General features: G+C 43.2%; 1 protein-coding gene across 1 annotated transcript in view; it reads left to right on the top strand.

The window, feature by feature from the left end:
• Positions 1–8,747: 8,747 nt before the first annotated feature.
• The window catches only part of ttc9 (tetratricopeptide repeat domain 9), a 116,872-nt gene continuing 108,467 nt past the window's right edge, over positions 8,748–17,152 (top strand). Inside the window, exon 1 of the mRNA XM_078563140.1 lies at positions 8,748–9,322. Coding sequence (XP_078419266.1) covers positions 8,929–9,322 — 394 coding nt within the window. The 5' untranslated portion in view covers positions 8,748–8,928. The remainder of the gene's footprint in view (positions 9,323–17,152) is intronic.

Here is a 17,152-nt window from a genome sequence, read left to right as displayed (position 1 = left end):
TTGATCTTTTTTCCAGTATTTCAGCATTAAACACACATTCTATTTTGGTGCAGCTTACTTCTCAATTGTAAACTCAGATCCATGTGTAATGGATTTACAGCCTGTGTTACCCTTTACTGACCATGAACCTCACTCCTAACCTGTTCTTGATGTCAAGATGCCATTGGTCAATTGTCAAAGTCATCAAAACAATAAACCAACAATTTCTGCTGACTGTACCATTTACAATTATATATTCAGCATTTTTATATTCAGCCATAGATGCTTATCTTTTATATTTGGAACATGTTAAAGTTATTGGAACAAATAGTAGTCATAGCATATAAAAGGCCATATGAACCAACAAGTGTTTGTCAGTGTTAATCCTCCATATGAGCAAATAATTCTAATTATGTTTATCCATCCTATTCCAATTCTCTTTGAAAATCCATAGTTAAGTTTTCAAGCCAGATTTTATTTCCTCCCCCACCCACCGCCTTAATTTTCTGAAGGTGCTGCGGGTACAGTTACAGAGGCGCTGGGAGCTTCCGGTTCTCTCCATGTGTGAGCCTAAATTAACCTCAGGAGTTTTATTTAACTGTTGGATGCATCACAACTAGTCACTCAGCATTCATGTGCACAATGGTTGCTGAAGGGTTGTTAACAATTAAGAATATGAGTTGCTGGTTCATTGCATTGCCCTCCCTGGCACAGGGACACCATGGCCATTTCTAGTACTTTGCCAGCTCCACCAGCTGAGATCAGCTTACTCAATACAGACAGAGATGAAATCCAGGGCCATTCTAAGCCGCGTGGATCAGTTGCACTTAGCAACTAAACCCCCAGGGAGAATACAAATTCTGTATGTAAAATGCAAGTTGCTCATCATTATTACAAACACAGTAATGCACAGGTAGCTGAACAGAGACATCCTTGTGAGTATTTTTGGAACTTGTTGGCAAACACAAGAGTGAAATTATCAGAAATAGTTGGTATGTTAAGTGTAAGAAGAGCAGAGAGAATCATTCCTTTGCAATGTTGATCAGTTCATTATGTTAACTGTTCTGTCACTTAAAAACACATTAAAATATGAATGACATAACAACAGACAACACTTTTGAATGCAGCATTTTATACAGGCATTAAGTAGCCACAGAGTTCTAAGTGGTAAACATTTCATCTGGTGCCAATGCCACTTAGGTTTCCAATTCACTAGATTTTTGTCATCTATACTTTGAATGAAAATCCATAGAACAACAACAGCAATTTATATTTATATAGCACTTATAAGATAATCAAGTGCCCAAAGGTGCTTCACAGGAGTGTTGTCAAACAAAATGTGACATCGAGCCACATAAGGAGAAATTAAGAGAGATGACCAAAACTTTGTCAAAAAGCTAGATTTTAAGGAGAATGATAAAAGGGGAAAGAGAGTTAGAGAAAGGGGGAGCTTTAGAGATGGAAGTACAGAGCTTTGGGCCTGGTCAGCTAAAGGAACAACTGCCAATGTTGACGCAATTAAAATCAGAAATGCGCAAGAGGCCTTAATGGGAGTAGCACAGAGATCCCGAGGGATTGCAGAGCTGGAGGAGTTAGGGCGGGATGAGGCCATGGTGGGATTTGAAGATAAGGATGATAATTTTAAAATTGAGGCATTGCTAGTTAGGGAGCCAACGTAGGTCAACGAACTTGGGGATAATGGTATGAGTTAGGATACAGGCAGCAGGGTTTTAGATCACCAAGCTTATTTAGGATAGAATATGAGATGTTGGTCAGGAGCTGAGTGAGGCAATATTATGAAGGTAGAAGTAGGAAGTTTTGGTGATGGAGTATGTATGTGGTTGGAAGCTCATCTTTTGGTCAAATGTGGAACTAAGGTTGCAAATGGGCTGGTTCAACCTCAGGCAATTGCCAAGGAGAGAGATGAGAATCAGGGGGATAACTCTCTGCTGGTTGGAGTCATACCTAGCACAAAGGAAGATAGTTGTGGTTGTTGGAGGTCAATCATCTCAGCTGCAGGACATCACTGCAGGAGTTCCTTAGGGTAGTGTCCTAGGCCCAACCATCTTCAGCTGCTTCATCAATGACCTTCCTTCCATCATAAGGTCAGAATCGGGAATGTTCGCTGATGATTGCACAATGTTCAGCACCGTTCGCGACTCCTCAGATACTGAAGCAGTCCATGTCCAAATGCAACAAGACCTAGACAATACCCAGGCTTAGGCTGACAAGTGGCATAACATTCATGCCGCACAAGTGTAAGGCAATGACCATCTCCAACAAGAGAGAATCCAACCATCGCCCCTTGATGTTCAATGGCATTACCATCACTGCATCCCCCGCTATCAACATCCTGGGGGTTACTGTTGACCAGAAACTGAACTGGACTAGCCATATAAATACTGTGGCTACAAGAGCAGATCAGAGGCTAGGAATAGTATGACAAGTAACTCACCTCCTGCACGCCTCCCCTAAGCCTATCCTCCATCTACAAGACACAAGTCAGGAGTGTGATGGAATACTCTCCACTTGCCTGCATGAGTGCAGCTCCCATAACACTCAAGAAGCTTGACACCATCCAGGACAAAGCAGCCCGCTTGATTGGTACCACAACCACAAACATTCACTCCCTCCATCTCCGATGCACAGTAGTGGCAGTGTGTACCATCGACAAGATGCATTGCAGGAATTCACCAAGGGTTCTTCAACAGCACCTTCCAAACCCATGACCACTACCATGTAGAAGGACAAGGGCAGCAGGCAGATGGGAACACCAGCACCTGGAAGTTCCCCTCCAAGTCACTCACCATCCTGACTTGGAAATATCTTGCCGTTCCTTCACTGCCACTGGGTCAAGATCCCGGAACTCCCTTCCTAACAGCTCTGTGGGTGTACCTACACCACATTGACTGCAGTGGTTCAAGAAGGCATCTCACCACCACCTTCTCAATGGCAACTAGGGATGGCCAATAAATGCCCTCCCCAGCCAGCGAAGCTCACATCCCACGAATGAATAAAAAAAAATGGACTCAGCAGCTAAGGAATGGAGTTTGTAGTGGAGACTGAAGACAATGGCTTTTGTCTTCCCGATATTTAGTTATCATGTACGGAGTTATCATAAGTGCCTCAATATGGTTTTCATGAAGCGTCGGTTGGCAGGTTTTCTGCCTATTTTGGACCTGAAGCACCCCTTGTGGAGTCGAGATGCTAACAATCAGTCATAGTTCACAATGCTGACTCCTGATCACTATCCAGTGCTAAACGTTGGAAAGCATGTGTGCAGATGTCAAATGAGCGATTATGATGTTGCCCACGGGTCAACAGTTTTAAAATTGGGAAGTGATTGGATGATGATGAAGTGGGTTGTTCATATTTGTTCTGCCACTATTCCCCACCAATCAGCCATAATCTTATTGAATGGCAAAGCAGGCTCGAGGTGCTGAGTGGCCTACTCCTGCTCCTAATTCATATGTTCGTATAAAGACATCACACAGCATAGGTTCCAGGTTGTAATCCTTCCCGTCACTACTAAAATGAAATGAATATCCTTAAAACATTCCTTTTCACAATAATGGAATTGTAGCAGAGAACGGGATTATCCTGTCCATTAATTCTATGCTTTTACATTCTTCCTATTCAAATACTTACCTAGTTCCATCTTAAATAATTTCACCATCTCCACCTCAATGTCCTTTTGTGGTGAAGCATTCCATGTTCAAATGGCTCTGTGAAAAGTTCTTCCAATTTCACCCTTTGTCCCTTTATATTAGCAACATAGTTTTTTTTTCTGACCATGAGTAAACAATGCTGTTGTACCCCTACCCCAATTTAAGTAATGTATGGAGTTGGAGTTGACACTACACCATGTGCAATATGTATTAGATAGTTCACATTGGAAATAGAAGATCCCTATTGAGGTATGCAGAGATATCAGCAGCAAGCATTACATAAGGCTTCAGAGCTCATGTCACATATAACAGTTTACCTCATGGATCAGAAGGATTATGGATTACGTTGATCCTAATTAAGGATGATCAGCTGCATTTGCCAATGCAAAGAAATCATGCTGCACATCATTATTAAACTCTAATGCACAGCATTCAAGCTGGCAGTAGGTTCAGATTCTTCATTCAGATATGCAGTGTTGAAATTGGATTCTATCTGAACTGCATTCATCTGTACCATTTTTAAGGAGCCTATTTTTTATTCCTTCACAGGATATACACATCACAGACAAAGCCAGTCCCTTCTTGCCCTTAAAGAGGTGGTTGTGAGCTGCCTTCTTGGCTTGCTGGGGCATTTGAGAGCCAACCACATTGCTGTAGGTCTGGAATCACATAAAGGCCAGAACAGATAAGGACAACAAATTAGTGGTTTTTTTTAAATGACATTCCAATAGTTGCATGCTCATCATCACTGAGTATAAGTGTTTTTTTTCCCTTTTATTTAATTAGTTAAATTTAAATCCTCCCCACCCCAAAAACACTGCTACCAGAAATGAACTGTTGACTTATTAGTCAGAAACTCTAGTGTATGATCAGTGACCAGCTCAAAGTGCAGTAAGATCATGGCCAATGGAAATGTACATTTATTGTAAGCTTTAACATAAAAAATATTGCCAAACTTGTCAAAAGGTGTGATCGTCACAGAAAAGCACATTAGAATATAACATGCTTGTTGTACATCTCAAACCACCATGGGTTTATTTTAAAGATCACAGATCAACTCACGTTATTGTTAACAGGATCAAATGCAAAACATTGCGTAAAAAGCAAAGTAATGTGGATACTGGAGATCTGAAACAAGAAACAAAAAATGCTGGAAAAACTCAGCAGGTCTGGCAGCATCTGTGGAGAGAGAAACAGAGTTAACGCTTCGAGTCCAATATGACTCTTGTTTTTCCAACAGTATGGCGTGCACTATTTCCTCAACTGACACCAGTAAAGCAGCTGAAACATTTGTCTCACTACTATCTGTGGGACATTGCTGTGCACCAGATTGCTATCATAATCCTCTGCAAAATAACATTGACTACACTTCAGAGCGATTAATTTTACATGATGCAATTGGAACATTTCTGAAGGACCTGATTCATTAACACTCAGCAACCACTGGTGTCTAATTTTAGTAAACTACAAGACAGGCATGGGTACAGATTGGGGCCCAGCCTATCCTAACTCCTCAATATAGAAAAAAAGTACCCATGGGCCCCGATAGTAGCAATAAACCGTTTCTGGAATGGTTGCTTCCATTACCTGATCCATTTCACATGTTGATCACACTTTGTGTAAAACAAAAATCCCGCTCATCATTTGCCTTTTACCAGTCCAAACCACGGCCTCTTATTCTCCTGTCATGCTTTAGCATGAAGAGTTTTTCAGATTTATATCAGTTACTCTAATAGCTTTGGGAACAGCAGACCAGGGAAGAAAGATGCACAAGAAAACACAAGAATAGAAACAACACTGTTAGTAAATTATATTGAAAGGATCTCACTATCTAGGCTTTTTTAACTGAATCACAGAATCTTTACAATGCAGAAGGAGGCCATTTGGCCCATTGAGTCAACACTGGCTCTCTGAAAGAGAATTTCACCTCACCCCACTCCCCTGCCTTATCCCCTAATCTAGCATATTATTTCTTTTCATCTAGCAACCCAACCAACCTCTGGGTGCAAAAAAATTTCCTCACATCACATTTACTCCTTTTGCCAATTTGAACCTGTGCCCTCTACTTCTTGATGCTCTCTCAGGTGGGAACAGTTTCCTACTATTTACCTTGTCCATACGCCTCAGGATCTTGAATTTTTTTTAATTCATTCATGGGATGTGGGTGGCACTGGCTAGGTCAGCATTTATTGCCCATCCCTAATTACCCTTGTTCAGAGGGCATTTAAGAGTCATCAGTGTGGGTCTGAAGTGACATGTAGGCCAGACAAGGTAAGGATGGCAGATTTCCTTCTCTAAAGGACATTAGTGAACCAGATAGATTTTTCCAACAACTGGCAATGGTTTCATGATCATGATCATTTTTATTGAAATCAAATTTCACCATCTGCTGTGGTGGGATTTGAACCTGGGTCCCTAGAGCATTACCCTGGGTCTCTGAAATACTAGTCCAGTGACAAAACCATTATGGCACCGCCTTCTTTTTTCCAAGGAAAACAGTCCCAACCTCTCCAATCTATCCTCATAGCTACAGTTCTTTATCTCTGGAATCATTCTTGTGAATCTCCATTGTGCTCTCTCCAATGCCTTCACATCCTTCCTCAAGTATGGCGCCCAGAGCTGGATGCAGTACTCCAGGCGAGGCTAACTAGTGTCTTATACAAGTTCAGCATGACCTCCTTATGCTTGTACTCAATGCCCCTATTAATAAAGCCTAAGATGCTATATGCTTTATTAACTGCTCTCTCAACATGCCCTGCCATCTTCAGTGACTTATGTACATATACATCAAGGTCCGTCTTTTCCTGCATCTCCTTTAGAGTCTCTCCCTTTATTTTATACAGTCTCTCCATATTCTTCCTGCCAAGAAGAATCACTTCACACTTTTCTGCATTGAACGTCATCTGCCACTTGTCTGCCCAATTCACTATGTCTATGTCCATTTGAAGTTAAAGGTTATCCTCAACACAATTAACAATGGTTAATTTTCGCTTTTTGGGGGAATTTATTTCCTTGGCAGTCTCACCATTATAATCACAACGCAAATCTGTGTTACAGCACTTATTTTCTGGTGCTCAATGTCACTACTACATTTGGAAAAAGGCTGAAGCAGATCATCTTTACAAAGATCACGACTGCATTGTAGCACTCATGAAAATGAGATTTGGAGATCTGAATGGTTTCCCACTTTCAGAAACTTAGACTTAAAGCTGACACGTGAAGTTGGAAAGTTCATGATGTGGTATTAGCTGAGGAACACTTGATACCTTCATATGAAGCTGCTGCACCTGCTACATTAACAGAGATTGTAAGAGGTTTTTTTTTTAAATATTCCATTAAAATAACAGACAAACTCATTTCATATGAATGAACTGAGCATTTGCACACTACTAATGCTGTCAGGTTATTGCATGGAATCATCAAAAATATATTCATAAAATATATTCATGAAATACCTTGCAAGAAGATACCTTAATGGTGGGCTGTAGTTAATTAAATATCACACCCAAAACTTGTTACTTGACTATAGGTATGAATCCCAAATTGGAATATAATGGTTATTGAATATATGTAGGCTTTAGGGAATACCAAAGGTGAAACGCATCACAAGGGATGACTTGCAACAAGAAAACACACTTAGAAAGCTTAACATTTGTATTTTTTTTTTCAGCCTGTTAAGGACAAGAATGCTTGTCAAAGGTAGACTTTGCCACAAGACAGTCGGTGAGTTGAAATAAAAACAGAAGATGCTGGACAAACTCAGCAGGTCTGGCAGCATCTGTGGAGAGAGCATTTTTCTTTATTTTCATCCCCCCATGTGCCAGTCAATATCTTGTTCTCATGCTTTTGTTTTCAGACAGCGCTGACCCCTTGTCTGCCACTAACACATTCTGCTATTTTGCTTTCAGACAGTGCTAACCTTTATCCTGCTATTAACACCTACCCTGGTCTAAAGCTTTAGCATTTGATATGATCATTACCACTCCCTTTGCCTTGTGTTCCATGACATCTTTGTCATTTAACCTCTCCTGCTCCCTAATCCATCCATGACCTTCTATTTTGCTCCACCTGCCGCCCCCCACCCCCCCCCCCCCACCCCCCACCCCACCAAACCTTTTTCAACAACATAAAGCCCACCACATTTCTACCTCTCTCCAGTTCTGACGTAGACTCATATTGGACTCGAAACATTAAATCTGTTTCTCTCTCCACAGATGCTGCTAGACCTGCTGAGTTTTTCCACCATTTTCTGTTTTTATTTCAGATATTCAGCATCCGCTGCATTTTGCTTATATTTTAGTTGGTGAGTTGAATCGTTTGAGATCAATGTCTTCTAAGACTATCAGGTGGCAAACACATAGTGAGTTAGACAAACCCAGGGAGATCCTACAATTTGCCATTGGCTGGTACCAATCAAGTTTATTGAAGATGCCGAACTGGTTTTGACTTTGATGCAAAGGGAGTGTTGTTGGAGAGGAAGGATGGGAAGTGGGGGAGCCGGGGTGTGGATCTTGGCTGGATCCTTGTCCAACTATCCTCTATGGAGATGGCACCAGTTGGGAGGGGTGGGGGTTGTTAGACTTGACTGAGAGCTCACCCAAGGGCACGTTGCCCAATTGACAAAACTTTGCCTAAATTCATTTCCAGCTACAAATCACCAGCAGAAACATAAGGGAAACGGGATGGTCACTCCAAAAACTTGTCTTGGGTAACGGGAATAGTAATATGGAAATCTGTTGATTTTTTTTAAAAAAGTGATTGGACTGGGTGTGAGATTTTTTTAAAAAAACCTTGCAGTAAACTGGGCTATTGAAATGCAGACAATCCTAACTGAAGTGCAGACATGTGAAGTGTGTGAGCTCTATAAATTCGTGCCCCTTCAATGAAAATTGAAGTGCGCCTTGCCTCTGTACCCTACCACCACCAACAACCCTCCCCTCCCAACTCTTCCTCTGATCTGTGATTTTTTTTCCAGACGCTTTTTGCTTTAATTAGAAGCTGAAATCAGGTTGGATTACGTGTGGATTGCTCCAGCTCTTCCGGGTCAGCAATAGAGAGCCAAGAATCTCCAAAAAAAATAACACACACACACACACACACACACAGAGAGCAGGTCTGAGTCTGTGGTGAAATCTCTTGGACAATCCCGGCAAGCAGTCCAGAGCAAACAGCGCAACACACACACACACACACACACAGGCAAACACACAGGAACCAGGCAGGCGGTGCAGCGCCCAGCATCATGAAACAGATCGGCAGCGGCAGCAGCAGCAGCTAAGAGATGGAAGATAAAAACCCATCTGGCACCAAGCACATCTCCAACCCTGGGCGACCGGGAGATGCTGGTAGGGCAGCGGCAGCGGCAGGAGGCGCAGGGAGTGTGAATGTGTCCAAGTGCGATCACAGCCAGTCCGAGCCGCAGGAGACCATCCAGAGAGCGCTGGACTTCAAGAGCCAGGGCAGCCAGTGCTACAAGGAGAAGAAATTCCGAGAGGCCATCGGCAAGTACCACCGGGCGCTGCTGGAGATGAAGGGCTTCTCGGCGGTCAGCGATCCCGAGTCCTCCTCCGCCCTTCAAGTGCACCCTGCCTGCGGGAGAACGTCAGCCAGGCTGACCGAGGAGGAGAGGAAGGTGGTGGAGAGCAGCGAGATTGAGTGTTACAACAGTTTGGCAGGTGAGTCTCTCCAGCCTGGTTCAAAGCCGAGGTGGTGATGATTCATGTCACAGTTTTACTGCCGTCTTCTGACGAGAGTTCGCCCGTTTCGTTTTAAAGCGGGAGAAGGGAGGTTACCGCCGCCCCCCCACTCATTACCCCCCCCACTCATTACCCCCCCCACTCATTACCCCCCCCCCACTCATTACCCCCCCCCCACTCATTACCCCCCCCCACTCATTACCCCCCCCACTCATTACCCCCTCCACCCCACTCATTACCCCCTCCACCCCACTCATTACCCCCTCCACCCCACTCATTACCCCCCCACTCATTACCCCCCCCACTCATTACCCCCTCCACCCCACTCATTACCCCCCCCACTCATTACCCCCCCCACTCATTACCCCCTCCAACCCACTCATTACCCCCTCCAACCCACTCATTACCCCCTCCACCCCACTCATTACCCCCTCCACCCCACTCATTACCCCCTCCACCCCACTCATTATCCCCCCCACTCATTACCCCCCCACTCATTACCCCCCCAACTCGTTACCCCCCCCACTCATTACCCCCTCCACCCCGCTCATTACCCCCTCCACTCATCACCCCCCACCCAGTTATTACCCCCTCCACTCATCACCCCCACCCCACTCATTACCCCCTCCACTCATTTACCCCCACCCCACACCCAACACACTCATTATACCCCTCACCCCACTCATTACCCAACACACTCATTTATCCCCACCCCACTCATTACCTAACACACTCATTACACCCCTCACCCCACTCATTACCTAACACACTCATTACACCCCTCACCCCACTCATTACCCAACACACTCATTTATCCCCTCACCCCACTCATTACCTAACACACTCATTACACCCCCTCCACTCATTAACCCCCCCCCACCCAACTCATTACCCCCTCCACTCATTACGCCACCACCCTCCCCCCCCTCTCCCCACTCATTACCCCACCAGCAGTATTATTTTGATTTGCCAGCGAGGAGAGAAAAAGGTCCACTAGAAGCAATGAAGGTAGATTGAGGGAGGACATGAACCCTGAGATTGGAACTGAAGTGGTTTACACAACCTCTAAACCCAAATTGTGCCAACCTCTATATTCCCTGCTACCTGTCCCTTTACCTTTGGTACTGTACTGGATGTTGATATTTGCGAAAATGATGTGCTGGGGTATCATGTTGTGGAGAGGGTGATATCACTAAGTGTAGATTACACCCAGTGTTGTGAGACCAAGGACATGTTTAGAGAATGTGATACCAGTAGAAGTGATTCATAATGATATTATTCAAATGCCAGGCTCACTCCCATGTTTGTGCTTATCAAATCCTGTTCAATATTACAATCCTTAGAAGCAGGAATTCATTGTTGAGAAGCAATGGAATATTACAAATTTATGTTGGATTAAGAACAAGATTGAGCATAGTCAGGCTTGGCTCAATATTAAAATGATAACATTTCAGTACACATCATGTTTTTGAAGAGTACTGGTTACGTCTGGCATTAATACCAGCTGGTGGCTTGGCACAATCTCCAAATTGGCAAGTAAATCAATTTACAACACACAAGTAATGCGGGATAAACTACCCAAGCATGAAACATCAGACAAGGGATGTCACAATTTCTCTGCCATTGCTGCATTAGACTGAAAGCAACCCCATACTTGTACCCACCCACCCATTTTGTCACTATGTGTCCAGTTGGTACAGGCATGGGCTGCAGCAGTTTTGATATAGGATTTGTATCAGGCTTTAATTCTGAGCTAGGGTAGGATGGGTATGCTCTACGTTATGAATATTTCAGAAGAATATATTAGCAAAAGGCCTAATGGTCTTTGGAGAAAAGAAAACTTCAAAGCATACACTGGTAGCTTTTAGAGTTAAACGGTTTGGATTTTGTGCTGGTAAATCAATAGCTACATATAAAGTAGGCAGTTAGTGCTTGCATGCAAACTCCGATGATGTCAAGCAGAGATCTCACGTTGATCAGTGCAGCCATTCGCATGCAAAATAAATAAACACATTGTGCAAAGAAGCTTCACAATCACAAGGAACTCTGAAATATCATTGGAAAGATTTGGTTCAATTCACTACAGCAGAAATAACAGCTAGACACTAAACGAACAAGGAATTTAAAGCTAGTTTTTATGGGATAACCAGAGTTTGATCTCTCCATCCATCTAATTACCCAAGAGTTGGTTGGCCCGTCAATTACAGACTACAAGAAGGTACCAAGGCAGCCTGTGGATGCAAGTGATTTTGCACCAATAGATGTCACTAGCACACATTTGATGGAAGGTTTAGGCCATTCTCCGCTCATGTATACTTTGAAGTCAAGCCTTGTTGATGTCCAGCATTATGAAAAATGTGCAGTTCATTTTATCTAGTTGTTGCTTCCTGGTAAAGAATTGAAGCAAGTCAAAAATTTGCCAAGATAAAAGCAAAATACTGCAGATGCTGGAAACCTGAAATAAAAATGGAAAATGCTTGGATAAACTCAGCAGGTCTAACAGCATCTGTGGAGAGAGAAACAGAGTTAACATTTTGAGAGCTGAAGAAAAGTGGAATTGTGATTAAATTTATACCGTTTAAGGGGGGTGGAGCTGAATAGAAGGCCAGCGATAGGTGGGGACAAAGGAGAAATTGACAAATGTCATGAACTAAAGGACAAAGGGAGTGCTAAAAATTTGCCAAGTTTATAAATAGAAGGTTGCATCATGACCTGATTGGTGAAATGGTAGTGTCACCAACTTGCACCTATCTGGGTGAAAATGAAAATGTCACTAAATTGCAAAGAGCACACTGAAACAACTGTCTGTCCCAGTAGTCATTGTGTAGGGAAGTTAACCTGCTGGAGAATTCCAAAATCGATCTCTGTGTCTAAATGCAAAAAAAAATCAAATTCAGAGGTTGGATAGTGACATTGAAGATCTCCATTGATTCAGGAACATTGCAAAATGCACAAGTATGGCTTCAGGCTGCTTCCAAATATCACTCTGACTTAAAAGTGCAGCTGTGAAGTCAGAAAAATCAGAGACTGCAGTGGAAAATTTTAAAGGAAAAGATAATGGTAAGAATAGAAATTTCTATAACACTAGAGTATCTTCCAGTGTGCCACATACAGAGCCACTGTAGTCCAGAGGACTGTAGCAATGTTGAGTTGACTCATGCACTCTATATGAAGAAATGGTATGGTAGAGAAATTCAGGTAGCGTAGCTATTTGCAAGTTCTTGAGGTCACTTTGGAGGACAACTTGCAAACTTCAGGCTGCAGTTCAATAAAACCCAGCCCTATGAACTCAATGAAAGCAAAAACCAGGCGAGGTGTTTCGTGGGTGGCTGATCCAATATTGCCCCTCTTATGCTATGGCCATAAGTAAAAAAAAAAGTACCCCAGTCAGTGTTGGCAGGAAAGCCAACCATAGGGTGAATCATACCCTGTCCTTGTTGTATATTAACACACTTGTACTTTCCAGCAGAGGTCAGGAGCAGAAACGCTGACTGAATATTTCCTCTTCCTAAGGCCAATTGAGGAACGTCGATAAATACCTGTGACCTGTGCAGGTGAAAACACAAAACAAATTCCACTGGCCGTTAGTTTTCAGTTGCTATATCCCATTTCTTCGTGTGTGCGCCAGCATTTTTTTTTGAAGACCGGACTGTTCTTTACAGTTAACAATGTCACTGTTTTAAAATTCAATTATACAAACTGAACAGAGGCACTTAGATTGGAAGTGATATGAGTTGAATTACATTTTTATCAGATCATCATTCCTCCAGCATTGATGTCCCCTGTGTAAGGATATCACCTTCAGATCTCTTGCTTCCATCTCAGTTGCTCATAGTTGTTTTTATCAGCTGTGGCCTGATTTCCATTTTGTGATTCCCAGCCCATTTCCTTATCTTGTGCTCGGCAAACACACCTGATTTTTTTTAATCGTAACTTAATTCACAAATTCCAAGATCAATTGCATTTCAGCCTGAATATTCATCATGATCCTAACCTTGGACTGTCGTTGTTTGTGTATTTGTGAACATATGTGACATGGGATTCGGGTTTGGGGTGGCGAAACAGACTAGACAAAATATAGCAGAGGGTTTTCCAATGCTGTGGCAAAGGCACTTGTATTGATGTAGTCTGCAGGACTTTCTGTAGATGGCGCTTTTGTGTCAGAGAGTTCCCCTCCACATCATGCCACAAATCCTCAGCAATGCTGTTTGGCATCACTATAGTTATCACTGGCAATTGCTGGTATTTATACCCAGAGGGTGGGTACCAAGGGGCTAATAAGAGTGAGAAACTTCAGGTAATCAATGTTAGCAGGGAAAAAACGTTGGAGTAACTAAAAGCCGGCAAATTCCCAGGACTTGATGGCCGACGTCCTTGAGCTAGCTGCAGACATAGTGGATGCACTGGTTGTGATTTTCCAAAATTCCCTAGGTTCGAGAACAGTTCTAGTGAATTGGATGTTAGCAAATGTAACATCAATATTCAGGCAAGGGGAGAGTGAGAAAACGGGGAACTACCAGGCCCGTTAGTAATGACTGACGTCAGTCACAGAATCACTGTGCAGAAGAGGCCCTTCGGCCCATCGAGTCTGCACCGACACGTGAGAAACACCTAACCTACCTACCTAATCCCATGTACCAGCAGTTGGCCCATAGCCTTGAATGTTATGCTGTGCCAAGTGCTCATCCAGGTACTTTTTAAAGGATGTGAGGCAACCCGCCTCCACCACCCTCCCAGGTAGCGCTTTCCAGACCATCACCACCCTCTGGGTAAAAAAGTTTTTCCTCACATCCCCCCTAAACCTCCTGCCCCTCTCCTTGAACTTGTGTCCCTTCGTGACTGACCCTTCAACTAAGGGGAACGGCTGCTCCCTATCCACCCTGTCCATGCCCCTCATAATCTTGTACACCCCGATCAGGTCACATCTCAGTCTTCTCTGCTCCAATGAAAACAAGTCTATCCAACCTCTCTTCATAACTTAAATGTTTCATCCCAGACAACATCCTGGTGAGTCTCCTCTGCACCCTTTCCAGTGCAATCACATCCTTCATATAATGTGGCGACCAGAACTGCACACAGTACTCCAGCTGTGGCCTCACCAAGGTTCCATACAACTCCAACATGACCTCCCTACTTTTGTAATCTATGCCTTGATTGATAAAGGCAAGTGTCCCATATGCCTTTTTCACCACCCCACTAACATGCCCCTCTGCCTTCAGAGATCTATGGACACACACGCCAAGGTCCCTTTGTTCCTCAGAACTTCCTAGTATCATGCCGTTCATTGAATACTTCCTTGTCAAATTATTCCTTCCAAAGTGTATCACCTCACACTTTTCAGGATTAAATTCCATCTGCCACTTATCTGCCCATTTGACCATCCGGTCTATATCTTCCTGTAGCCCGAGACACTCAACCTCACTGTTAACCACCCGGCCAATCTTTGTGTCACCCGCAAACTTACTAATTCTACCCCCCACATAGTCATCTATGTCGTTTATATAAATGACAAACAATAGGGGACTGAGCACAGATCCCTGTGGTACGCCACTGGACACTGGCTTCCAGTCACTAAAGCATCCTTCTGTCATCACCCTCTGTCTCTCACAACTAAGCCAATTTTGAATCCACCTTATCAAATTACCCTGTATCCTATGTGCATTTGCCTTCTTTATAAGTCTCCCATGTGGGATCTTGTCAAATGCTTTGCTGAAATCCACATAAACTACATCAACTGCACTACCCTCATCTACACACCTGGTCACCTCCTCAAAAAATTCAATCAACTTTGTTAGACCTGACAAAGCCATGCTGACTATCCCTGATCAAACCGTGCCTCTCCAAGTGGAGATAGATTCTCTCCTTCAGAATTTTCTCCAATAGTTTCCCTACCACTGATGTGGGACTCACTGGCCTGTAGTTCCCTGGCTTATCTCTACAACCCTTCTTAAATAGCGGAACCACATTAGCTGTTCTCCAGTCCTCTGGCATCTCCCTCGTGGCCAGAGAGGAATTAAAAATTTGGGTCAGTGCCCCTGCGATCTCCTCCCTTGCCTCCCTCAGCAGTCTGAGACACAAATCACCCGTACCTGGAGATTTGTCCACTTTTAAGCCTGCCAACACCTCCAATACCTTGTCACTCCCTATATCAATTTGCTTAAGAACCTTGCAGTCTCTCTCCCCAAGCCCGGCACCCCCATCCTCACTCTCTTGGGTGAAGACGGATGTGAAGTATCCATTCAACACTCTAGCGATGTCCTCTGGCTCCACCCATAGATTGCCCCCTTGGTCCCTTATGGGCCCTACTCTTTCCCTGGTTATTTTTTTCCCATTGATATACTTATAGAATATCTTGTGATTTTCCCTACTTTTACCAGCCAGAGCTTTCTTATACCCCCTCTTTGCTCTCAGTCACTGGGAACATGCTGGAATCTCTTATTAAGGAAGTCTTAACAATGCACATGGAAAATTATAGTTATGATCAGACAAAGTCAGCATTGTTTTATGAAAGGAAAAACCTTTGACAAACTTTGTGTTTGACAAACGCATTAAAGTTTTTTGAGGATGTAACTAGTAGGGCAGATAAAGAGGAACAAATAGATGCCGTATACTTGGATTTTCAAAAGGTATTCGATAAGGTGGCACCCAAAAAGTTAATATGCAAGATAAGGGCTCAAGGTGTTGGGGCTAATATGTCAACAAGGATAGAGTATTGTTTAACGGACAGAGTAGGGATAATGGGGCATTTTCAAGTTGACAGGTTGTAATGTGGAGTGTTGTGATCAGTGCTGGGGCCTCAGCTATTTACAATCTATATTAATGACTTAGATGAAGAGATTGCGAGTAATGTATCTAAGTTTGCTGACGATACAAATTTAGGCAGGAGTGTGAGCTGTGAGGAGGACGCAAAGAGGCTGCAAAGAGCTGTAAATAGATTAAATGAGTGGGTAACATGGTTGCAGATGGAGTACAATGCTGGGAAGTGTGAGGTTATTCACATTCATAGTGAGAATAGAAAAACAGAATATGTTTTTAAAAGTGTAAAACTTAGATTTTGATGTTCAGAGAGATGAGGGTATACTCCCAGACAAGGAACATGGAAAGTTAGCATGCAGGTACAGCAAGCAATTGGGGTACAAGAATAAAGGAGCCTTGCTACGATTGTACAGGCCTTTGGTGCCCGGAGTACTCTGCACAGTTTTGGTCTCCATATCTAAGGAAGGATACTTGCATTGGAGGCTGTACAACAAAGGTTTTCTAGATTGGTGTCTGGGATAAGAGGGTTGTCCTGATGAGAAGCTGAGTAAAGTGGGTCTGTATTCTCGAGTTCAGAAGAATGAGAGGATCTCATTGAAAGAGAGATTCTGAAAGAGCTTGATTCTAACTGTAGCAATTGAGGTTAAATATATACAGGTGGAGGGTATTGATTGGATGATTACTTGAGCACATGTAAAGAGACACAGACACAGGTTGTGAGTCAAACTAGGAGGTATATACCTGTAATGACTCTCTGTGAATAAATCTATACTAATTAAAGATTGCCCCTTCCTTCACAGACTGGATATCAAGTATATAACATTTGATCTGTTAGACACTGAGAGGATGCTTCCCCTGACTGGGAAATCTAAAACAAGGGGGCACAATCTCAGGATAAGAGGTCAGTTTGGATTGAGATGAGGAAAAATTTCTTCATGCAGAAGGATGCGAAATCTTTGGAATTGTCTATTGCAGAGGGCTGTGGATGTTCCATTATTGAGTATATTTAAGGCTAGGATCTTTAATCTTCCAGGGAATCAAGGGATATGGGGA

This window comes from Cetorhinus maximus, chromosome 18 (genome assembly GCF_964194155.1).
Source record: "Cetorhinus maximus chromosome 18, sCetMax3.hap1.1, whole genome shotgun sequence".
Lineage (NCBI taxonomy): Eukaryota > Metazoa > Chordata > Chondrichthyes > Lamniformes > Cetorhinidae > Cetorhinus > Cetorhinus maximus.
Note: the sequence above shows the minus strand (reverse complement) of the source record. Positions and strands in the feature narration are given on the sequence as shown.